Here is a 26,242-nt window from a genome sequence, read left to right on the forward strand (position 1 = left end):
GACTGAAACACTCTTAAATCTTTTCCATCAAATCTAATGTACCAACCTACAGCCCGGAGTGGCTTCTGTATCGCTGAAGAAGTGGAAGTCTGTCGTGATTCTCGACACTTCTGGAGCAGGTGTTTTCTCGGGAGGAGGCGGCTGTGGAGTGGGTGGTGGTGGCTCCTGGACTCCGTCCACATCGTCCATGGTGAACATGCCATCTGGTGACGAGGCGCCTCGCTGCCTCTCCCTCACTGCCTCCTCCTGCTCCTCGGTCCAACCACTCCTCGACTCCGGCTGCTGATGCTGCTGCATTGCCTGTGCCGCGGCCATGGCAGCCGCCTTCTTCTTCATCGTCGACTTGCGCCTACGCTTGCGCTTGCCACCCGAGTTCCCAACAATGGGCACTGCGGCCGGCACCGTGACCTCCTCCTCTGCCCCTCGGGCACTGCTCGCGTTGACCTCTTCGGCTGCCCTCCCACCACTCGCTTCTGAATTGCTCTCGCCATTGATGGCACAAAAGTCGGGAGCGAGCACCAGCCCTTCGACCACTCCTGCCGAGAAGGCCTGGGAGGCACCCTCCTTGCCCCCAGTGTTGCCCATCTCCTTATCTTCCTCGAGCCCACCGGGGGTCCATAGGGGAGCATCTTCCGATGGGGTGACATCCTCGAGGCCTTCTTGCTTTGCCTCCTCGGCCGCATCCCCTTCGAAGGAGGCCCTGCCCCCTCCCAGGTGCTGGTGCATGTGGTAGCCTTCTATGGGAATGGGCGAGCAGGCCAAGTGCGGTGGAAAGTCTGCTTCCTCCCCTTCGGCCACACCCTCCACGAAGAAGGCCTCGCCTGAATCTCCCAGCTTCATGTGTATGTCCACTGCTTCTCCATTGATTTCTATGTCAACCTATCAAAACAATGCCCAGTGCATTTGCAAACATCAAAATACAGAAAAAACATGATTGGTGTTCACATGTTAATGGAGACTAAAAATCTACATTGGCACGTCAAGCGTTGAAACCATTACTCATTAGAAAATCAAAATTAAATGACACAAGATAGATCTCTTCAGACATTTTCTTAAATATTTTAGCATTACATTACAACAAATGCCACAAAAACAAGAAGCCACCAGGAAATTACCACAATGTCAATGTGCTCTATTTATTAATCCCATGCTTTAAGAAAACAGTGAATTGCTAGTCAATGAGTAGTTACTAATAACATGAAAACCTAATGAGACAACCTCATTCGCAGCCAATACAGAATTTTACACTATGATCGTGTCAATGATATTTAATGCCCAGATTGACGAATTTGATTACTTCATGAAATAACACCATTGTATTTTTCCACTGTTCTTTATTTTGGTGCAACTGGTTTCAATGCTTAGGCATCATCATCAGGTACCTTATGACGACACCTAAGCGATTACCTGCGTATGACGCCTAAGCGTTGAAACCAGTTGTACCGAAATAAGGAACAGTGGAAAAAAACAATGGTGTTCTTCATTTCATCAACATGAATTTCCATTAGGTGGAGTAAGAAACAATCGAATGCAAATTTGATTACTACCGACTTTTATGGTATATTTCCATATAAAGACCGATATGATACGGTAACTAGCAGAAAGTAACTTATTAAATATTGAAAAATTATTACAGGGTTAAAACACTAATTTATACGCCAGCCTGCTTGGAATTAAGGAATAGCAGAGGGATAATCTCATTTACAGTTTGTTTAACTTTATAGATTAATGCTCAGTAGCACATATGTGCAGATACTTTTTTCAACTTTGAGAAAAATAATTTGTGATTTTCAAATGATAACAAAATTATTTTCACCCTAACTCTCAATCAGAAATAAAAATCTGCCATGGAAATTATAAGTATGCCATTAATAATTGATAAGATTTTTGTACGATTTAAAAAAAATAATAGTCATTACACAAACAGAAGCTTAGTCCTTCAGTTGAATAAATAAATAAATATATATCTTTATATATATAGTATATATATATATAATATAATATATATTTTATATATTATATATATTTTATATTTTATTATAATAATATATATATATATTATAATATATATATATATATATATATATATATATATATATATATATATATATATATATATATATATATATATATATAAACATACACAGACACACTACCAGACACAAAAATGGATACATACCACTTTCTCCCGAGACCTGAGGACACCCATTTTTCCAAAGCGCACGTGAAATGGTGAACAAGTGAAAGACCCATCTGGTTGTTCCACCACTACCACATCAATGGCTCCTGTGAGTGTAGCTGCATTTATCTCATTGTAGAAGTGTCTGAAATTGCTAATGAACTTCCCAATGTAATTCATGCTATTCATGGTGAAGAGATAAGAAGGGCCTCCAGGGCTCCACACTCAAACACCAATGAATACACAATTTGCTTAACAATTAACTAATTCCCTATTCTTTCAAACGACTCCCTCCTGTTCCTCACACCAGACTATGGCAGAGGAACTTCAACAGGTGTGGGATGCCTTTCCATCCATGACCATAGTGCTCAAGTCAGGTAAACAGATGGTCACGACAGACATTTCTCACAGCCTTTCGAAGTTCCTGTAAATCAAAGAAAAAAATGTTGTTAGGCATCAAATACATAATCTACAGGGTAACATTTGAACAGTGTCCCAATTCACTGGAAAATACAGTCAAAATTTCCATATTCTTTCCAGATAATATTGAATAGGAAGAATGCACTTTGTATAACAATATGCTTTCAAATGCTTCCAAAATCCTATGTCATTCTTGATAGGATTAAATATAAATTTTGCAGTCGACAAAATCATTAAAAATAATGAATTCTAACTGATAAACTCTTAAAATCTTTTGCTTAATCTAACACATTGTGACCAACATAAATACCAGGTGATTATCATATACAACAGAAGGTAAGTAATGCAACTATTATCAGGTGGTAAACAAATTGTATCTTCTGAGAATGATAAGTTTATCCACCATGAAAACAAACAACCACACATGAATAAAATATGTTCTTAAACCCTCTTTTGTCTAACGATTTAAAAATATTTTTAAAACCAAAAGCTTAACATAGTGATTTTTTTTGCTTTTTCAAATTTCTCATCATTGAGAAGTCGTTGGTAAGATAGCATGAACAACTAATCTTTTTATACACAATAAAATCAGTATCAAGTAACATACAGCATGCTATTGGGTAATGTAACTTTCGAAGGCATAAAAAATAGTACCTGCAGAATTTCAGTAAAAGCATGTATAAAGCCATTGATGGCCATGTTTCTTTCTCTTCCTGTATATTCTAGATTACTCTCAAAAGCTCTTCCTCCTCTCACCCGCTGTTTGTTGAACCTTGATACCAATCTCTACACAGCTCAATTTATAATCTGATAGCCATTGAATGCCTCAAAAATAAAATTTCATACTTTGCTACAAATGTTTTCAATTACTTGTGAAAATTTAAATGTTTGATTAAAAATTTTTCGCAGGGAGAAAATGGCGATGGCTTCACAATCTTGACTTGGGATAAATAAAGATATTGTTTTATGATTAAATTATGTCTTGTTTCAGAAAATGGCTCACGGTTCAATTTAGTTTTCCCTGAATCCATAAATGTGAAGAGAAAGAAACCATCTAATTCATTAATGTACATACATACATGCATACATAATATATATTTATTGATTTATGCACCCTAAATTACTGCTGCCATCCACTGCGTCCATAAAACTTATTATTTTAAAAAACATCATCAGAAACATAAATATCATATCTTTTATTATTTTAAACGGCCATGGACCAACACAACAGAACTTATAAAAAGTATCACGGCAGACATTTACATAAACAAGAGAACACACTCGAGTACATAATTGTTCCAATTGAAGAACACCATCTTCTTCTCACAAAACATTTCCAACGCCATGTTTTTATCCTACTCGCCCACAGCAGTGAAACTTAATCATATTCCAGTACATTCAAACATCCTCTGGCGTTCTCTAATGTCAGAGCCCGTACACTCTCTTGCGCCACTTGACACAATTCGCAAAATTACTGCTGCGATAGAATTCACTATTCCATGAAAAACGTTTATACACATGTCTACCTACAACAGGCGACGAAGACATTGAAATTTGGAATTAATTGGCAGAAATCCATCATGACCGGCTAATAAAAGACTTTATAATTGAATATATTGTTTCTTCATTAACCTCAGCGTACCATTAAGAATAATGGTCTTCCTGTAATAGTTCAAAGGACTTCCAATGCCGGCCAGACGGGAATAAGATTACGTAAACAGGTTTCCCAAAACTTATTTCTGTCTCTGCTCACAATAAAAGCTCGAAGGTTCCATCGCCTAAAACCTTGAATTTAGTTACTTTTGTGGCAGTCATTTACAAGAAGAAGGCAAGGGAATAACTGGTCGTGTTTCCATGAACATATTAAGAATGAGAGAAAGTGTCAACATCCAAACTGTTCAAAATTTCTCCTGGATCACCCTGCCACACATCCTAGAGGTGGCTTGCAGGGTACACTAAAATATCAAATAAATTAATCACTCCGAGAATTTCATCGCGTTAACAACGATGGGTATTTAAACAATGGTATTAAAAAGATACCAGCAAAGTGAGTAAACACACTACATCGGATGACGTTTTTGGCCTCGTATAGCACACAAGTTATTTCTGTCGATTGAGAAATAGCTCTAAACTAACCAGCGTTCTATTGAAATAAAACTAAGACTTACGACACAGCTGAAGGTACAAAAGACTTATCAAGTGACCTTTTCACTGCGCTTATCTTGAAACCGACTGTCTTCCAATGGTATCTGCGGCATTGACTCAAACAGTTCGCTCAAACCTTGCCGAAAGATCAAGATATTTACCAGCTGAAAACAACACCTACTTGACATGATGCATTTTCATCCACCTGGACTGAGTAGTCATGGTGGCCTTGCAGGGAGTACCCGCACTACAATTACGAATATTTATTCTGCTTTCCCTACCCTTGAAGCACGCCTCCTTCGTTTCAGTTTGCCGTCGTGGGCATTCGCCTCGCTCATCTCCCGGGTGTCGCGACCGCCACTGACAATGAGAACGTTCACCTCGAGGTCGTCAGCTTCCGTTCTTTTTAAACATTCCAAAATACATTCCTCCACAGTGCATCCAATCCGTGATTCTTTCCCCACACGTTCATTCTCCACACATGCCTATACCACCAGTGCTGCATTCCTCTTCCATGCTCGTCGCTATGACTACCCTCATTTCACATTCATTTAATACTCATCGTTCCCAACCCTTTCCTCTCCATCTCTCGAGTTTCTCCGCCTTAAATACAATCAACGCGCTGCTGGAACTTTTATGATCGTCAAAGTGTATCCCAGTTTAAAGGCCACCCAACCCAGTAAAACTCTCGCATACAGAATCCTGAGGGGTTTAAATGCAACACGACTTAATGTTCTTAACACTTACGTTTGGTCGCAACAAAGTAATACAATAAATAATCGGTCGAACGTGAGATATAAGGGTACAAAAGGCTGAAGAGCGACAAAAATAGGTCACACTAATTAATTACATAGTACCCTGTAAGCCACCCTAGGGTGTGAGGCAGGGGGTGATCACACAATAGACAACTATTGATCCAAAATATTTTTCCTCCCTAGCGCGGTCGGACGTCATTCCGATCCCTTATCGTTCGTGGGAAGAATGATATCCTAAACCTATCTGTTCCACACTTGATCTCTCTAATTTTACCAACATGATCTCTCATACCGTAGTACATTCACCCCCAGCCACACACCCTAGGCCTGGCTTGCAGGGTACTAAAAAAACGTGCTGCAGCCCTTGTTCAACATACTCTGGAAAAGTAAATGATAAAGAAGTTTTGGACAGAGGGAGGGCCGAGCGCCAGCTTGACTGAAGCAATATAAATAAGAATACACAGGCAAGTAGGACACCTAAGAAAATATCGAGAATGGTGTGAAAATCTGAATGGGGAAGAAAAGAAGCATAAAAGAGGAAGAGCTAGGTTGGAATTTTAGCATGGCAGAAAACAAAGATATTGATTGGTACATGAATGCGAAATAACTGGCATTAAGCAGGGAACCTCTTACAAGGAGATGGCTCATGCCAGCCATAAACTCTACAGGTTGTGGAGACAGAAACCTTCCTCAGCTAGACACTAGCTCTTAATGTGGCATTTTACTTTTTATCAAAGAATGCCCCTTATAAATAATGCCATACTCTAAAGTAAGGCATCGCTTTCACAATTTGTATTTGTTCTTTGAATCGTACTCATCTGAGTCTCCAGTTCAACCAATATTTTTATCGTCGTTTGCCTCCATTTTTACAAAACTTTGCCGAAGAAATAGCTTATTTCATTTAAGTCTGTTTTTCCAGTTGTTTTCCAATACAGTAATACCAAACCTCAACAGATTCAACCGAAGCAAAATAATCAACATAACATTAGTTTAAGTAACCTGCAACATGGATTTTCACAAAAATGGTCTTTACACTTCAATGCTGAGTATTTGATATCGATAAATACCTTATTTTATTAAACATCTATGCGAGATTAATGCCCCTGGTTACGAATTACAGCAGGTAGCAGTTGCTTACGTAAATCTAATAAAAATGTTAGTCGATACATTGATTATCATGCAGTTAGTTGTTGTTAGATAGCTGCAGTAATAACCCCCATGAGATCACACTAAACAAGTAACATCTTTTTCATAACCAACACGATGCTATTTCACTGTTTACTTGCATGAATGCCTATGCTAATGAATGAAAATTACGTATTACTACAGAGAATAGATTGGATACCTCACGATGGGGTACCAAGGAATAAATACCCGACAAACCACATGTAGGAACATGATGTTTCACAAATTCTTCATTACTTATTTCAAAGTGGTTCCTTGCATCACGCATCTTATGTCCGTTCGTGGATTCTATCTTAAAATACCCGCACTGCTATTGCATCATTTCACCAATTTTGCTCGAAAGACGAATGGGATCGAAAGCGAAGTATTTGCAATTAAAATTTTAAGAGTTCAGTACGGAAATAAACAACTATATGGTGCTAAAAATAATGGTATTCGCCTATACGAAATAATTAATTAAATCGTATTTAATACGAGTACTTCGGCGTAGCTCTTACGAGATATTTTTGAAAAATCGATATTGACACCATTACTTCCCCTATTTTTACCCAAAAAGTGCGATCACATTCTATGCAAAATAAGGGCGTTTATCACCCTACTGCCTTCAAATTTCATGATTTAAATATTCCAGCTAAAGACCACTGATGTAAACAAACTGCAGCCATATTAAGAATGTAGTCATGCTGAGTTTCAAAGGAAGGGTGGCTGGCCGCCGAAGTAAAACTCCGACCCCTTAGCGTAGTACACGTAACTTCGCCCGAGACTCGTTCGTAATCGCTCTGGGTGGTCTGATTCATTTCGGCCGGTATCACACCGCCGGCGGTTCGTAATAGCTCCCCAAAAATTAATCCACTCTAAAATAGACGGTTCCACCACGATGCCTCGCATATCCGGCACATGCGCTAAAGAATAACCCAACAGCTTCCGCCCAAAAAGTCAAGGAAAGCAACAGAGAAGGGAGAAGATGCCTCTGTTCGGCTCACGTACGACGACTTCTCAAAGAAACCAACTCCCCGCTTTCTTCGGAAAACAATTAATGCGTGTTACCAGTGATCATCTCTACCTCCATAAAACCTACTACTCCATTGCACGGATAATAATGAAACAATGGGAAAAGGTAATCTTTCGGATTAAACTTCAGCATTAGAGGATGAATCGATATCCCGAATCACAAGTGGCGTTCCAAGTAAATGGCACAACATTTTTACGCGAAAAGAGATGCACAAAAATCATACCCGAGAATTCATATTGCTCGTCATACGAAACGACCGCAGTAACTCTTTGAGGATCCACCATGAGAAATAATGATACCTTTTTATCTCCGACTTCCTTAATTTTACAAATGCCCCCGAAACACATTACCACACACGCGCATAATTAACTGAAGTGCAGCAAGCGACAGAGGCAACTATAGGCTAAATGCCGACACTACTTTTTTTTAACCATTTCAACTTCTACCAACGTATTTCCAGCCATGTGCCTTCTACGTTATCGTTACTTTGTTTTCGTAGGTGCAAAAGTACCCCACTTTGAATAGAATGTAATAAATGGTTCAGAATCGATCGCAAATATCCTACTGCCAAATGTGAATACATATTGCATACCATGCGAATGCAATATGTATTGAGCCACGACATCAAGCACACAAGGGTCACGACCCCAGTGTCATAATTTTTTTGAGTGCACGACTACCTACTACAGTCACCTCGAGTTCGAAAAATTATAAGTTTTGGAATTCGAACCATCGTAGTCAATTCTATAGCGTATAGTCTTCAAAAACCCAATATACTATCATTCAGTTGGCTTTGCGTCAATTCATCTGACGGAAATACTAGAAAGCAACTAGAAACACATAACGGCCGCGGAAAAAAAATACACGAGCTTATATGAGTGTTGCATAAGAGCGGAGAAAAGTGAAACCTGGTACCGGAAAGAGTCCAATACCGACGGAAAAAAATGCTCGCACATGGAAGAGGCGAGACGGGTTGGAGAGAAGCGGGCGGACACGCGTTTATCAAAGCATCTCGCGAAGACATCTCACGCTGGAATATTGCTTCATGAAACAAATTTGGAAATCGTCCCTTTTAACCGAGAGCTTAAGCGTCAGTTTGTAATCATCCCGCAAGTTTAAGTGAGGTGAAAATAATTTTAAATTGCTCTTGTTTCCCAACGAATTACATAAAACTTAATATAACTTAATTCGCCTCAAACAAGGCAGGATGTAAAGGTACAATTTAAATAGCAATATAAATATTTCAACATACAACGCTTTTAGGCTATATCCCATTCAACTTTGCATTTTAAATTTAACAATATTGGTTCCAGAATCCGATGTGCATTACAGTGATAAACATTTGGAGGATGAACACGCAGTACAATCCTCAGAGCGCCAAGACGAATGAATATTCTCCTCACCGCCCTAACCTTTCAGGCGCCAAGTTTATTGAAGCTAAAGCACAATGGATTAATCATCGAAACCAATATGCACGAGTTATTAATGGAATACCGGCAGCGTTTAGAAGTCGGAAAAGAATCCCTCGAAACCTAACCATGTGATTTTACAAGCGCGACTCCGATTCCGCTAAATAGAGATATTTTCTCACACGGACGTATGATTGATGCAAGTCCTACGTGACTAACCAAAACCAAAAATCAATTTCGCAACCCCATTTTATGGCATATAATAGTAATTATTTGCAACAAAACATTTCATCCAGGCATAAATATTTTAACTTGTGATTATTCACGCAGAATATAAAATTTTAGCAACGAGAAATGGTAGTCGGAAAGGAGGCTTGCGAACAATTTAAGACTCCTTTCCGACAAAGCAAAATACTGCCAAAATCTGACACTGAAGTGGCAAGTAAAAATGTATCAAAGGGCTAACATCGAATACCTGCAATAGTTATTTAAGGACATTTTAACCATAGTCGAGAAAACGAGAAGAATTCAGGAGCAATACCAACCACCGTTCTGAAGAAAATATTGAGTATTCCCGCAGAAAAATATCCTGCATCGAAACTGCTATTGTTCACAGCAGAAATCTGAGTAGAGAAGCAACAAACTTCCTTTCTATTGATTTTCCAGACAAAACAGTCCACACGTTTCACACTCGGTAATCCATCGAAAATATTTCACGATTATTTCGATAAAATCAAACAAAATAACAGCATTAAGTAGTATTAATAAATTTATTATTAATCATAATTAAGTCAATTAATAAATTTATATTAATGATCCCCGCAAAGAGAACAGGCGCAATAGGCGCGTGGGAAGCCAGCGGAGAATGTCGGGAAGCGGTAAGAGACACAGAAACGACACATGCACCCGGAGACGAGAAGAAGACATGATTTTAAAGTCTGCAAGCGAACACATCCAGACGGGTGAGAAGGCGGGGAGGGGTATAAAGGGGTCAGGGGGATGAGGCAGGGGCGGAAACAAATAGAAGAATTAACAAAAACAAAATGATGGGGAAGATCTGAGGCCTGGAGGGAAAAAGTGAAAGCGTAGCGTGAATCCGAGCGGAGTGGGGAGGAGGGGGGAAAGAGGTTGTGTATTGGGAGCGAGGAATGGCTGGAGCGGCGTGTTCTTGAAAGCTCCGGAGAATAGGGAAAGTTACTCGGCGTGGTGCATGGAGGGGAGGATTAGGGGAAGGGGAGGGGGAGTCGGGAAGGGTCACTGCAGCGGAGCTGGAAGAGGGTGAGGTTACGGCTCCCTTTGTGAGGAGGGAGTTATGCCAACGGGAGGGGGGTGGCGAGGAAGGGAAGAAGAGCCAGTTACGGTTCGGGGAGATCTTGTGGCGGGGGAGAGATGAGGGCGACCCCTCCCCCTCTTTTATCCTTACAAGGTCGGGATTATGCAGTAACCACCGGCGGACGGTTCCACGCCACGTGGGGGGGGGAGGAGGGGGGGTCGAGGGATGCACGGACGGAACCACAGCGGCGCCGGTGAGGACTGCGGCTCGGGATGGGCGTGGGAGGGCGGGGGGGGGGGGAGCGCGCCGAGTCAACGACACCGGAGGCAGGGAAGGAGGGGGAGGGTGCCCTCCAGAGCCCCCCCCCCCACAGGAGGAAGGAATCGTTCCGGGGGGAACGGAAGGGGAGAGCGAAGTGGGGATTCATCCTTCTTCTGAAGCCAGGCAGGGAGAAGTTTAAGGATGATGGGATTTATTGATTGATTGCCAGGGTGATGCAGTGAGGTAGGTCGGGCGGGCGGGCGGGACGCAGTCCTATGTTACGCCAGACAGGCGAAAGACCGGAATCGGGAGCTCTTTGGGAAGTAGAATAATGAACGACCGATGTGAGAAACCGGTTTATACCGTTGAAATGAAACAAGTGCGGGAGATTTGATTTTGGGGGAGTTTGGTGGCGGCTCCGAAAGGATTGTGAACCCAGGCCAATCCCCCACGGCCCATGGTGACTCCTCGGTGACGAGCACCACGGCACGGCTGCTGAACCCGACTATTTAGGGCCCCCCTTATAAACGTCCACGTTGGGCCATCTGACAGGAGTGGGATACGTATGGCTCAGGTTCATGGAATTCTCGGGCGCTCATTGAAAGCATTCAGACTATTAACTACTTATGACTGCAGCGGAAATAATATTCGTCCGAGGGGAAAGTATGGAGCAGAGGCCAGCGAGAGCACTACGGAGTCCGGGGCGGCCGAAAGCGGAAGTTTAGAAGCGAAAGGGGTTGGGGGTGGTGGGGCGGAGCGGAGGGTCGAAACTTGAAAGGGGCGGATAAAGGGGATCTTCTCTTTCCGGCAGGGGAAGGGGGGCCCTCTTTTGCATAACCAAAGGCGTAAGAGAATTGGGGAGTGAAAACTAGTGAAATGGGAGTGGTGGCCGACCTGGAGGCTATCATCGATGCGACACCGAGAATCCTGGCCGACAGGATTCGATCCAGGCTCGTGGGCGAGGAGGAGAGCATTTCCTTTCACTTTCCTTCTGTGTAAACGAGTTGATGCAACTGAGAGGACTCCGACATGCCTGTCATTTCGGATTAGAGGTGACCTGATGCATTTCACGTGGGAGACCATCATTATTCAAAATGACGGACAAACTGAATTCGAAAATTGATTATTTGATGTATCCCAGTCATCGCTGACATTTTCCAGATGAAAATATTCTACAGGCAATACTCCATCGCCTTTTCAGCTGCGTTTGTTTCTCATTTATGCACACCAGTCATCCTTTATAGGCACCTATTGCTCGACGCCCCTGGCAGCTGCTCAGTTGGACCGCCCCTTGATCCGTTATTGCTATGGGATTTGCTACATTCGTGGTTGGATTGCGACGAAACGTACCAAACCGTCCCACGGAAGAGAGAAGAGAATGAAAACATGCGCGGGGCGTAGCTCGATAATTTCCAGCTGAAATTTAACATTCTCTTCCCTTCCCAAAAGCATTAAATGGGTAAAATCGATCCTTAAATTGAGATCGGGCGCTTCGCTCCGAAAACGAAGAAATAAATAAAAAAAAGTATATAAGAAGAAGGATAGGAGAGCAGAGTGCCGTCACGACGGACACAATGCAGACTAATGAGAGTTTATTTCCACAGTAATCGACCGACATTTCACTGCAATACACGCCTTTATAAATTAATGCGCCAAATTCAAGACCTCTGAAACCTTCGTTCGTATTCTTACTTCCATCAAACATGCAATAGAACTTCCACTGTTTGAAATAAATAGCAAAAGCCTTTTTATTTTATTTTATGAAGTGCTCTCATGTCGATGTCGATCCCACGAACTATATAACTTCTTCATGAGCAAACGCGAAAAAATGAATCTGCTGAGACAAGTGAGTCTTCTGGGAATAAATAAATAATCAATTATTTACACATCCCTAAGGTTTTAGATGTTGTACTTTAGGGAGAAAGATTCACGCCTTTTGCTTAAAAAATATCCACTGTCGCGGTCATTCGCCACCTGACTTGCAATCCTGCCCGCCCTACTCTCCCGATCCTAATATGCAAATCTGTTTAGCGATGGGTGAGGAGAAGAAAAGCTTTTTTTCCCGCATTATTATTAAAGGACCCGGAGAGGGTCGACGGGTCCCTGACCCCGCCCTCTTTCGGCCAGACGATCACACAAACTCGGTTCAACGAGGGACAACCAAAAAACTGGGCTAAGGGAAATTCACGAGGGAGTGGTTCGGCTCATTCTCTCGCCGGCGACGAGGGGTCGGCTCCTTCGTCGAGGGTGGGGAGGGAGGAGAAGAGGCGATCGATGGAGAGAGCTTTACCGCAGAAGCGAAGCCCTCTGCTGAGAGACGGGGGCAGGGTGCAGGCGAGCGATCCTCGCCAGGGGTTTTCCCGATAACGCAAAAGCGACTCACTCGCCTTCCCCCGGAGGATTAAGAAAACAAATCACCCGAGCGTTTCGCGCACGCATCCCATCGCTAACGACAAGTGATTATGAAAGGGATAAAGGATCTGGCGAGTGGCAAATGGAGGCAAAACCATGGAAATACTGCAGTAGTCGATAAAAAAAGCATGGCGAGTGTGTATGAAGGGGGCCCGTAAAGGTCCTCCGATGAGTCAAGTACGGGGTAGCAATAAAACACACAAAAATACATCAACACACTCCATACTTGGCACTAAGAATACGACACAGGGACATTGGCGCACATACATACACACAAACAATCACACTCGATTTCCGCTAGATAAAGTTATCCTTTCCTTGGCTGCAAAATTCACCCAGGTTCCTTCTTACGTTTTTACACGCGACGTTTCGACCGAGGAGTCAAGTCTCTCAATACATTTACGCCTAAAAAACACGGTCCACACCGGCGGATGCTCAGCCATCAGCAATGGCGGCCTCGCCAATCGAACTGTTATGAACAAAACAGTCACGAAATTGTAGTTCAGATTCTTATCAATCGCACATGCCTCGGAGAAGCAACGCTTTGGAGATCAGATCGGTGTGCAACCTTCCCGGATGGAAGCCCACAAGCGCGCCGCAAAAGGGAGCGTACTTAAATACTTCGTCCCTCGAAGAATGAAATCGGCTTTAGACACAGAAGGAATGACGCGATCCTCGAGAGAGAAATGAGCTAAGGGTGGGAAGGAGGAGCGATGCCGTCGAGAACGGGGGAGGCGTACCTGTAAGAAGCGAGTCGGAAAGGGAGCAGAGAGACGCCAAGTCTGTGTAGATTCTGATGGAGGCGAGCGGGACGGTAGAGGTGAAGTTCCTCCGTGATGAGCGAGAGCACCAGAAGAGATGGGATCCGGCGAGGAGGGGGGAAGGGGGCGAGGCAGGAGAGCAAGACGGTCGGTCGGTCGGTCGAGCACCTCCTCGGGGTGCCGGAGGGACACTGCGGCTGCGAGGAAGCGAGCAGGCGGCGGATTGGAGGGCGGCGCGTCACGTGACGAGCCGGAGTGAGATGTCGTATCGGCCGCCGGATGGGGTGAGGGGAGAGTGGCGGCACCCTGCGGGGGCGGGGGGACGACGGAGAAGGGAGGGTGACGAAAGGGGTGAGGCGCAGCCCTCCACACACACGAGGGCACATGGGTTAGGCGGGGTTGAAGGGTATTCGAGACCCATGAATGACGTGAGGTGCTACGACGCAGGAAAGACAATTCCAGTCAACGCACGGGTATACTTAGGTATTTGAAATAATTCGATAAGTCCAATTCGTAATTTTCAGGGTGCACCGAAATGTTTTCAAAGGTTTCAGACTGATTTGGCGTAGGATTGGCTGAAAGGTTGCGAGAAATCGGGACTGGATTGCTTCCGTGAGAATATTCACGGCCTTGATAAAACAAAAATATTTTTTTTAAAGAAAATTCATTAGACGTTCTTCAAGATTAACATTGGCCTCCCCCTGGCAACGGGTGATATTAATTTTCGATTCGCTAAAATCCCTTATCCATTTCAAATATTTTTCTGGAAGAAAAGACGTTGTGTACACTAATTATTTAGGAATTTTGAAATTTAGGAAATTTATATTCAGTGGAATTTTCAACTTGAAAAATGTGATCCCAACGTCCGCCACCATTTGGTGCAGGCATATCTAATCTAACTGACCCGTTAAATGCCAGACATTTTCGACCAAAGACCTATAAAAACTCGTTTTGCAGAAGCTTTTTTCTCCACCCCAATGTAACCATATAGAAAAAAGGAAGTTGGAATGGGAATTTTTCAGCAGCCAACACGGGGCACCTCCGCGCGAAGTTGTACATACACTTGGCGGGCACTGACAAAACATTACCGCGAAACCCAACATCCCCATTCCCCAGACCAAAAATTATAACGTTTGTGAATCATTAATTTTTTTATTTATTTGGCGGAAGTAAACATTAAAGAACTGGAAAAGGTGCAAAGAAAGGCTGCCCGATATGTACTGGGGAAGCATAGGAGGATGTGTCTGACATGCTAGAAACGCTGGGCTGGGAACCTCTACAAACTAGAAGGAAAGTAAGCAGACTTGGTGGAATGTTCCGAATTCTGAAGAGGGAGAAAGCTTGGGCAGATCTTAGGAAAGAGGCGGGGGACCCAAATTTTATAGGGAAAAATGATCACAAATTTAAGATAAAATGCCGGGCACAGAGAACAGATAAAAAAAATTCTTTTCTAAACAGAACAATTGTTGAGTGAAACACCTTACCTGCAAAGATATTCGAGCCCTTTCCTAACACAGTGTATACTTTTAAGAATAGATGTAAGGCATATATGTAATAATTTGATTGATGTGTGGTGTATTGTTTTTTATGTGATAGCTTAATTTTTTAAATTTATCTTTTTTTCTTGCTGATTAATGGTTGTAAATGGGATGGGGATTCGCTTGTTTTGTCAAAGAGATTTGTGTTTTGAAGTCTGGTTTTATGTATTATCTTTTGCGATTATTTGGGACTTGTGTGCCACCTGACAATGTCTATCAGCACATGTGTATTTTTGATAATAATAATTATTATTAATAACAGTTAATGTGTACCATTTGGGACGTAAATTGCCTGTTATAATAATAATAATTATTATTATTATTATAACAGGCAATTTACGTCCCAAATGGTACAAATTAACTGTAATGGCGAATACGAAAGTGTGATCAGATAATTGATGAGAACAACCGGGAAACGAAGAGAATAATCCGTAGCGATAGCAGGGCAACCAAAGGATACATATTTCATGTTTTATACGAAATTAATTACTGTTATGATCAATATTTTTTAAATAATCTTTATATTAACACTGTCCATAATATAGGAATGACGAAGGTACTTTTCCGTTATCCTTCACGTTGCAAAAAATGATTTTCCCGGTAACGTGAGATGCCCACTTCCCTGAATGGGAAAACCAATAAAATAGCCCAAATTTTAAAGTCATTTCTGAGTGAGTAAATAGAAAGGATACCCATCGAAAATGTTTTAAAGTGAAAATAGAGTTTCATATGACACACTCACTAATTCCTCAAAGCCTAAGGTTCGCAAATAAAGATAATTATTCAATTCTTTCCGGGTTTTTATCGATAAAAATCACATTTGTTTTCGCTGTCCAAATTTTTTATCAGGCTTATAAGTTACGGCAGTGCATCATCTCTAGAGATATACTAAATCTCACTATAGTACCTACAAATAAACAAGAAGGAAATAATACGCTGGAGAAATAATAACTTCCCCGTCCAACTTCCGCCAGCGAAAAGATGAGAAACTTTGGACATTATTCAAGAGGCGGACTAAGTAATTATGACGAATTATCGCGGTAATGATGGGAATGGGGACCTCATTTTGTCAGCCTAAAAAAGAAACGATGGCCTTCTTGAAGATTCTCAACAAGGATTTAATGGTCGTAAGTTCTCAACAAGCATTTGATGTCGCCGAACAATATTTAACTCCACAAAATTGAGAAAGGAGGAAAATCCAAATCGCGTTCCAACCACCTCGAGAGTGAACAGTCCTGAATATCCACTTCGGATGCAATGACTCAGATGCAGACGACAATACTCCACCGATAAGGCCGGCTAAAACTTTGCTTCTTGACGTTCGAAGTTTTGCGATTAGTGTAAAATCATTCATGAACTGCTAAGCTTCATTTCATCGGTGGTAGCACTTGGTCATCCTTTTCCAATTCCCCGTCCTGCGTCACCTAATCACAGATTGTTTATGATCGCTAGTGTTTCTTTCAAAGCAAAACTACCTGAATTAATTATTAACTCTTTGAGTTCGAGTGACGTTATTAAAAAAACAGATCCCAGAATAAGTTATAACGAAAAGAAGGGTATCACTTTGTGACCGTCAACTTTAGATTGAGACACACGTTTCCACGATACAAACAAATAGAAACAACCTCGTAAGAATCAACCACAACTTGTGTAGTCTGAAAATCACATCTCCACGCTTCGGAATCTCAAAGCTTAACTTCCGTCCCAATGATTTACTAGGCTGGCTATTTACCCATCAGTTGGCGTTTTGAACAGAATTATCGGAGACTTATTCTCTCAAGTTTCAGCGTTTCAAAGGGGAGTGAGAAAAATATGAAAATCAACTTTTTGGATACTCAGCAATCGATGATGGAAAACGACGCGACTTGGCCTAAAGTGTGAGACGAATCACGTCCTAAAACACTTTAACACTCCAGGCAAATCATCGACTATTCATCAAACATTTAAATGAACCACCCAGTAAAAGATGCTCAAAGAATAAACATTATGTTTTCAACAATAAATACAAATCGAATTCAATTTCATGACCATCGAAGTAATAAAACGCCGTTAACGATACAAGGTAGTTTATTTTGGTGTTCCCAAAAGAAAAATACACAAATAAATAATGTACGGATCATTTTCAGGCTAAGAGATATTCCTTTAGAAGTGTTTTACTACAAGGATCTGATAAGATTTCTAACAAACTAAATGAACGATAAATACATTCCATGAAATATCACAATCACTCTTTATTACACCCAAACAATTACTCTTGCAATAGGAATATCCAAGTTATTAATAGGTTTGCAAGTGCCTCTAAAGCTATTACTTTGATCATCGGGAGCAGAATATAGACCAGCCACCAAAACATAGGTAATAATAGCCTCTTCTGCAATGCCCATGCAATGCTTCGTGGCGACTCATATAGTATTCTTTTGATTGCGCGCGGACACACGCACACGCGCACTTTAATTTCGCTGAATTTCGACTACAATAGAAGATTGATGGAACATAGTATGGAGACAAAAATATTACAGCGTGTTCCGTAGTCTACCTTCCAATGCAGCGGAAGAGGTAACCAGCAGATTATTTCTTCAAAGCCAAGCCGAACATGAGGATCCACACGATAATGCAAAGCGAAAGATGTTTGTTTCTCAAGGATAAAAACACGACCTGCGGCACGGTCAATACGGATCCAGAGGTCACGCACGCCTCTACCATCGGGCCACGTTCCGTCGTCCGATTGACTACCCTTAAATATCCGTCGCGACCCGACACGCCGGTTTTAGAGAATGACCCGGCTATTCCGCGACAGGCCATCCGGCCTATGCATTTCGATCGAGCCGCACCTTCTCCACATCTATACTTTTGCCAACGCGCCAACGGGAAGAGGCCCCTCTCCGAACTCGGGGGGGGGGGGGGTTGACTTCCGCGGGAATCCACTTCAGCTCTCCCACCAAACCTTTTTCAAAATAAGTATAAATAGACTGGCGACTCACGGGAGACGGGAAAATCAATTTCCAGTAACTTCCCCAACGCACTACACGTTAAGTGACCGGAAGCGAGGACTTCTTGCTACTTTTCATCATTTCCCACACGAATGATTTGGCCGCGTGTCGAAAAGAGGGCAACTAAGGTACGGCGATTAACGAGCCGTCTTTTGGCTGGTCGCTCAAAGCTTTAAACACATTTGTACGCCGGAACACGCCACGAAATCAAACGAAACCACGAAACTAGAACCAATGCGGGTAACATTGGCAGTGTTCACCGGAGGCAAACTGGAAGGAGGTCAATTTCGAACAGAAACTGAAGACTGACATTTTCAAGCGGAGATCAAAGCAACCATGTTAGAATCAGCAGTCATGTCTTCTGAAATTACACTTTGCTTTTCGCGAGAGTAGGAGAACCATTATCGAAAGGGAATTTCGACCCACTTGCACGCAAACGACTGCTCAACTAATTATTTCCACACACGAAGGCGAATTTAAACAGAATGAAATAACTATAAATACCAGTTCGTGTTTCAGACGTGATCACTGCTCTTGATAGCGTGCAGTGTTTGTGAGTTTATACCATACATCATCATTGCCAACACCAAGCATAATTAACGCAAATGTGCAGGTTGACACCGATGGAACACAAGGCAAGCACGTAAACGCCATAGAACGATTTATTTCTTTATTTATGTATACCCTGCAATCCTGCACCGCTAGGGTGCGTGGCAGGGGGTGAATACACACCAGACTAATGTTTACCCGAAAATGACCCTTCCGCGGTCGGACAATGTTATTCTGATACCTTATATTTCAAGGAAAAAATTGTATCTTAAACCTATCTGTTCTACTCTTAATCTCTATAATTTTATTGATACGATCTCTCTTGCCATTTTCATCAACGTCGCGCTAAAGAGGCGTCCTTCCAATTTATGCAAGAGATTTTATCTGAAATGATAAGGGTCTTTGCATCCTCGGCCAATGGGATCATACTCGACCGCAGAGATAGGGTTGAGGGTCGGTGAACCGCATGAAAAACGTGATCTTCAGTCCTTGCCGTGGCCTCCCTCCCTCAGAGCCTGCCCCGGCCGGACTTCCACTCCCCTCCCCTCCCCCGGGGCTCGCCCCCTCCTCCCCCGAACACTTCCAGAGAACGAGTCGCGATGACGAGGAGCGTGGCGGTGATGATGTGTACGTAGTATGCATGCTACCGACGAGCGCTCGCAATCGCACGCCCGAACATCACGCCACCTGAAACAGGCGCCATTAAAGAACCGGGAACAACCCCACCGCCCGGTTTTCCCAAATTTCAGGACGCCGATTACACAAACAGTGTCGAGCCTCTTCGTCATCCAGGAAACATGATACGGTCTTCACAATCCACGGCGACTAATTGGGAATTTTATTTTTCTGAAATAACTTAAAATCAGGCATTTTATACTTTTTGACCCATCTAGGGATATTGAAAGGAAAACCTTGAAACTTGAACATGTACACATATTTTCAACCTCGTAATTACTTGAATAAAAAAGATTTTCAGTTAAATTAATTTCACATGTACTCTCCATGGTGTTCAATCGAAATGTTCCAGTACTTTTGAAGTTGACGATACCTCTAGAAAAGCTATGACTTTAACTGCTACTAAGGTCAATGGTGTGGATACTTGGTGTGCCCGACCTGGTCAAGGGGAGTCTCTTGGAGGAGTGATGTCGTTCAGGAACTGTCTAGTTCACCTGTAAACTTGTTGGAGGGACAGAGATGAATCAACAATTTTTATGCGTTAACGAATTTCGAAGTTTCTCCCTTTAACTATTCAACAAACAAATGAGAAAATGCTGCTCTTCCGCGGTGCGTGTTACAAATACAACTGCCATGTCTACGTACACCATTGTAGCTTTCTGGCATCATGCTACTGCGGTACAGTCATCGAAACATGGCCATCTGCCGACTAACAGGACAGTGGGACACAAATTTGAAATTTTAGTAGCATTAGTAGTTACTTGGGGAGGCGACCGCAGTTTAACGTCCCATCCGACGGACGGCGCACTCACTCAAAGTGCCCTCCACAAAGTACCTCAAGTAGGGATCGGGATACCTCTGAAAAATACGATATCTTATCTGCCGTCTCCAGGCATCGAAAGCCTCTGGGTGGGAAGCCAATACGCTAGCCACCGCACCATTCCGATCCCCTTGAAATTTAGTACTCTTTCAAGGATTTTACGTGAATCGCCCTAATATCAATCCCATACGAGAGCGGTGCGAAGGGCAACAGGCACCAACCACCGTGAGAGACGAGGGTAAGATAGGCGGGGAGGTTTGGCTGGCCCTCACGACAAGCCCTACGGACTACGGAATCCTAACTTGAACGTGGGGCGAAGGATCCTTTCTCTGCGCCACAAGCGGGATCCCAGGAAGCTCAGGCGACCAAGCGAGCGTGGGTGAAGTCGCGGCTATCCAAGTCCGCCACCGTCTTGACCCTGATCCCACAAAATTGACTCAGAGTCAAACGCTTTCCAAGAAAGAGCGGGAGATGCCGCGACATTAGCTGTCAACGGAGTCATCCGCTAAGCGCGTTTTGGCCAAACGAACGCTCTTCAACGATGAGAAATGTACGCGATGGCACCGAGGTCTGAACTTTCGACCAGGCGGCGAGTCCTCAGCCCACCAAATCAGAGGTCACGGGTTCGATCCCTTCATAGGTGGGTGGGTTCTCCTCCATCTCGGGCTTGGAAGTTTGCACTCGTTTTTGTTGTTCATCCGATTCAAATTTTGTTGTTCATTCCGATTTGCCGACCCCGGTGGCGACGGGGTAACGTCCTCGTCTGCCATTCCAAGGGTCGCGGGTTCGATTCCCGCCTGGGTGAGTTTTTCTCCACCTAGGGCTTGGGTGTTTGTAAATGTGATCATTGTTATCGTTGTTAATAGTTCGATGTAAAGGCCAGAATGCGCTGTTTTCGGACTTATACTGATTAAATAAAATAAATAAAATAAATAAAAGGTCGAAAAGGGCTGTTTCCGCATTTATACCAAATAAATAATAATTCCGAGGATTTCGCATTCACTGATGCCATGGTGAATAAATGGTCTCTTGCGCGTCAATATTGTCATCTCTCTTATATATCAGTCAATATTGATTAAATTTCTCCGTCCCTTCAACGCAGGTGTTCGCTCAAAGTTGGTCGAAAGGGGAGCCGTTCGTATGTTAGGAATTACGATTAGATGTTAAAGAACTTCACCGTAGCGAATATCACGTGAAGGGGGAAAAGTTTCAACCTCCGACCAATCTCCGAATTCTTTCAAGCAGCACGAATAGTTCGTTTTTATTTTTCCCTCCAAGAAGAATTGCATAGACAGCTATTTAGGTCAATAGATGAGGGAGAGAGTTGGTCACTGTCACATCCTTACCACGAAAACCCAAGGTTTCATTAGGGCAAAGAATCGCTTATTCGAATAAGAAACATTCCTCTTGATATACTCATATACTTAAGCAATAAAGAAATGCCTACACACAAACATCCTCTGGTCTCCTGAGTCTGCTTCCCACTTCACTCGGTTTATCTATTGATCAATATTTGCCACTGGCGACCATCTTAAGCGTCGAAGGTCAAGTAGTACTTGATGGAGAAACCGACACAAAGCAGTGATCACCGACTCAAAAAGAAACTTATCCCAGTATTCAATGGCGCGGCAGTTTTTATTACGTTTCGAGCACCAGCGTTGGGATGGTTTAGGCAACAAGAACAAAAGACGGCCCACTTCCGCATTAAGGGAGGAGGCAGGTGCAATGGTTCCAATTAAAGGAGCAGCTGGCCCCATGGAAATTGATGCGACGCGCGTTGCCATGGGCGCGTGGGGCATGAGTTTTGTTTCTGCGACTTCAATAAAACGGATAGTTTTTTTTTTTAATTTTATCTCAACGTTCGAATATCATCGATCTCTGCGGATTCCATCAAACAGCTCCACAAATTTGTTGATGCCCTTTCATAATAAATAGAAAGAGGGTGCGCACGAGTTAAAGTGATCAACAGTTTTACCCACTCAAGTTCAAAATGTAATTCTACTTCGCAACATCATGAAGTCTTGTGGATAGAGCGCTGGGCTACTGACCAGAGGGTCCTGGTTCGAGTCCTGGTGGCGGCTTTGGACACTATCGGGTGACTACGGTTTGGTGACGTTGATTAAATAAAATTAAATTAATTGAGTGCCTGTCTCCTCATTTCGAGTGTTTTCCACATTTGAGGTCACTCGCCATGATGAATATTAATCAGCGTTATAGGTCCCCTTGACGACAGATCGCTGGTCCATAAAATTACGCCAACTTCTTCGCAATCTAAACTCAACGAGAGAACAATAACCCTTCAAGTGTAGCTTAGCCATTGGATGAGATACATTTACGGATCCCACTTCGGGGTCAAACGTTCAAGTAAAAATCTCAAAAGCAAACCGCAAGCTAGCAGTGAATTTGCAGCAGAATTTCTGATTCCTAGGTTAATTCAAAGAAGAATAACAAAATCGATTTCGAATCCACATCCTGCATGCGTCATGATAGGGGAACTGGGGATCGTCTTTATGTCTTGCAACCAGGCGGGATTTATAGGTGTTGCAAGCATTTGGAAGAACGTTTTAGCGGTTGACAGACGATAATGGGTTTCCTCAGATTTATTTCATCCGGATGGAAGTCGAATTTTAACCGTGACCCTAAATGGCAGCCAACGAGAATTCTGAATGGATTGGTTTCATATTTATTTCAGGCGGAGAATGAAAATAAGCACATTATAAGTGTTCCGAACAGTAATCGCACGAGGGAGTCGGAGAGCGTGGACTCCGTCCGCAAACCTTAACGTAAATAATCACACTGGTGATCTGGAAAATTTCTCCCGACTGATCACAAACTTTTATAGACTCATAAAGCCACGACAGCAAGGCTGAGATTAAATCGAACATAAGGAAATTTTGTATACTCCTCTATTGTTTTACAGCAAACAATACGTCCGTCTATTGAAAGAATGTATCAGGCCGCTAAATATCACAAAAACACCAAGGTTGTGGCCTTAAACGAGTACAAATCAGCAAATGCGAATTTGCAAAAATAGCTACAGCGCCCTTGAACACAAAATTTTGAACGGATAAGAAAGCTATCTTCAAGGTTAACCACTGCTTGGAATGCTCGATAAGGCAAAGGTCGAGATTCAGTGAAATCGCCTTCCTATCCTAACATCGAGATAATGATTCAATCAACGTAACAGCAAGGATGCTCGATGCCCCTAAGAATTTGCCTTAAAGAAAATGAAAGACTTCTCCGCACTCGTGTTGACACATTGAGTTTTTTTCCACCTTGATCACGACTTTCAGTCGACCCATTCGATGTTTTAAACATCCGTCTGTATACTATTGACATTCTCGAGAGAGCTAAGCGGAGAGTCAGCCTCAAGGACGAGTGATCGCGAAATTACGCAGCCGTCGGTTGACAAAGACGCACGCAGCCTACCGTTATCAAAGTCTACCAGAAAGAGCACACGATTGACTTTTCGTCCATTTGCGCAAATGCGATGGCGTTCGTTCCCCCCCCTGGAATGCGACGCAAATGCACAGCGGGTCAATCAGGAAACCGCGGGAGTTTGTCAGCTGCGCGGAAGAGAAGATGATTCTCTGAAAGCGTACGATCGCTCCAACCAACGCCTCCGCCCGTTTGCTGGCGTTACAACGTCTTGCGGCAAACCTGGTCAATCAGGAGGGACATCATTCTATTTCCCGTTGTTCATGGCGAAGAAGAATAGCAATAGGAAGCAAGTTTTTTTAAATTCTAAAATACACAATCTCCGATCGACTAAAACCACCAAGAGAATCCAACTCAACTCCCAAACGCCTCTCGTCAGTAAATATTCCTCCTCCTTGAGCAATGAGCTGGCGAGCGAACTCCCTCGCCCCGAAGGGTTACACGCCGCCTCCCATTAACCGTGAATACGTTTCACTCCGAAAATGAGAAACATCCAAAAAATGGCCTCGAAAGGAAATGACGACACACCCCATCTTAAATAAGGACTGCCCATCACAAACAATGAAGCACTTCAGAGCCATCCTTGACGATACTGAAGAACAAGTATAAAAGTAATTCTTCCGATAACATGGATGGAAAAAGCAATTCTAACGAGATGGAGAAAATTATTACAACATTGACCTTTCATTCTGCGATTCACTATCCTAGTTTCTTTTCCATTTTTTTATTTTGGATACGATTTACGATGCATGCATGGCAATCAGGTGCTCAAGGTGCGACACTCTCTAGTGCAATCCTCACATGAAAATTTATTACACTTTGTCAACGATGTGCATTACTTCCGCGCGGCTCTGGTGCATTCTTCTACGCATTGAAGGAAACTAAGTTGTTGGCAACAGAATTCGAAAAATATGACTCGGCTGATGACGAAAACAAAGGCTAGACTGCCACCCGACAAGTATGAACGAATGTAAGTTTACAAGTACTCAGGATAATGGGCTCGTCCAATACTTTTCTGTTGACGATTCTGGTAGTTGAATAAATTACTTTTTTTCGCTCTCCAGCTTTATTTCCGGGTTTTAGGCGGCATTGCATCGATAGGAGTTAACGCCTTCCGACAGAGGCCGACCTTTGTATTACGTCACAATGATCTTTCATCGTCGAGTCGCGGCACTCAAAGAAAGGGACACTGTCGCGTTGAGCGTTATCAGAAAGGCGATCCGGGCTCACGCCAACACACCACCGCCACCAGCGGCGCTTCTTTCAGGCACATAAAACAAAATATAATCGGTACATTTAAGCGCAACATTCTGGGCATTGGTTCGCAAATATTTGTCAATCTTTTCTGCAAAGGCTAGGTCACAAAGATATGAAAAGTAAACGAGGGAAACTACTATGAAGCACATAAAAAATGCATTCTATTCGACTTTTTCACAAGCCCCATCTACTATAAGCTATGATCGCAAAGTGAGAGAGAGAGAGCACTTCATGCGAACTCGCCGGCGAATGTGACCAATGGCTCAGGAGAAGTTCTAAGCATCATCATTACCATATAGAACAATAACTCTCTTTCTCACTCACGACCTCTCCTCGGTGCGGGGAATTTGTGGACAAGCTAACAAAAAATTCAGGACTTATTAGAAGAGTACAAGGTAAATGTGATGAAAAGTCAAAGAGAAATGTTATCTTTCGCTGTTTAGGCCTAATTTAGAATATGCTGCAAGAAAATGGGATCCTCACGAAGTTGGATTGATTACCGCATTGGATCGCATGGAGCGTAGAGGAGCTAGATTTGAAAAACGTTGTTATGATAAACTCAGTAGCGTATCCAAAATATTAGAGGAGCTAGGCCGGGAACCACTCTCGGAGCAAAGGCTAAATTAGGGATTAAATCTGAAGGATTATAAATTGGAAGGCTGTCATTTTAGCAGTGATGTTGAAAATGTATTATTACCCCCATCGTTGCACGACAGGAGAGAATTTATATATATATATATATATATATATATATATATATATATATATATATATATATATATATATATATACACATTCAAACACGAAATCCCGCCAAACGGCGAATAAATACTCATATATACAGAAACAGATATAAGGAAAAGGGATAGGAACACATATAAAGGACGAACACAATAGAGGTGGGGAAGGCGGAATCGAACGGATCACAAGAGTAAAAATATTTCCTCAACCGGGACTCGAACACCGGATCTTTCCACTTGCCGGGCGGATGCTCTTAACCACTTGAGCTATCGAGGATAGTCAATTTACCCTGAGATCCGTGGGTCTAATATGTCGCCAAGCGCCCCGATTCTTTCAGCCAAGAGATGGCGTCAGGGGGCTGTTTCACCCACCAAAGGAGAAATAGACAATACACAAGGAAAGGAAAGGACAGTGGGTTAGAA

At 42.8% G+C, this 26,242-nt stretch overlaps 1 protein-coding gene across 7 annotated transcripts in view; it reads right to left on the reverse strand.

Annotated features, from left to right (window-relative positions):
* Lpin (phosphatidate phosphatase LPIN) overlaps positions 1-26,242 on the reverse strand; it is a 108,543-nt gene that overhangs the window by 34,930 nt on the left and 47,371 nt on the right. For 4 of the 7 annotated variants that reach the window (XM_071584841.1, XM_071584844.1, XM_071584843.1 and 1 more), the window contains exons 2-3: positions 2,180-2,603; positions 47-879 (exon numbers count right to left, since the gene is read on the reverse strand). In XM_071584841.1, the coding sequence (XP_071440942.1) occupies positions 47-879; positions 2,180-2,368 (1,022 nt within the window). In that variant the 5' untranslated portion in view covers positions 2,369-2,603. Of the gene's footprint in view, positions 1-46; positions 880-2,179; positions 2,604-13,791; positions 13,990-26,242 lie in introns of those variants that run through there. The other 3 variants (XR_011700650.1, XM_071584840.1, XM_071584846.1) reach the window with 3 other exon arrangements.

The sequence above is a fragment of the Hetaerina americana genome, unplaced genomic scaffold (assembly GCF_022747635.1).
Source record: "Hetaerina americana unplaced genomic scaffold, ioHetAmer1.1.p SCAF_2, whole genome shotgun sequence".
NCBI classification, from domain to species: domain Eukaryota; kingdom Metazoa; phylum Arthropoda; class Insecta; order Odonata; family Calopterygidae; genus Hetaerina; species Hetaerina americana.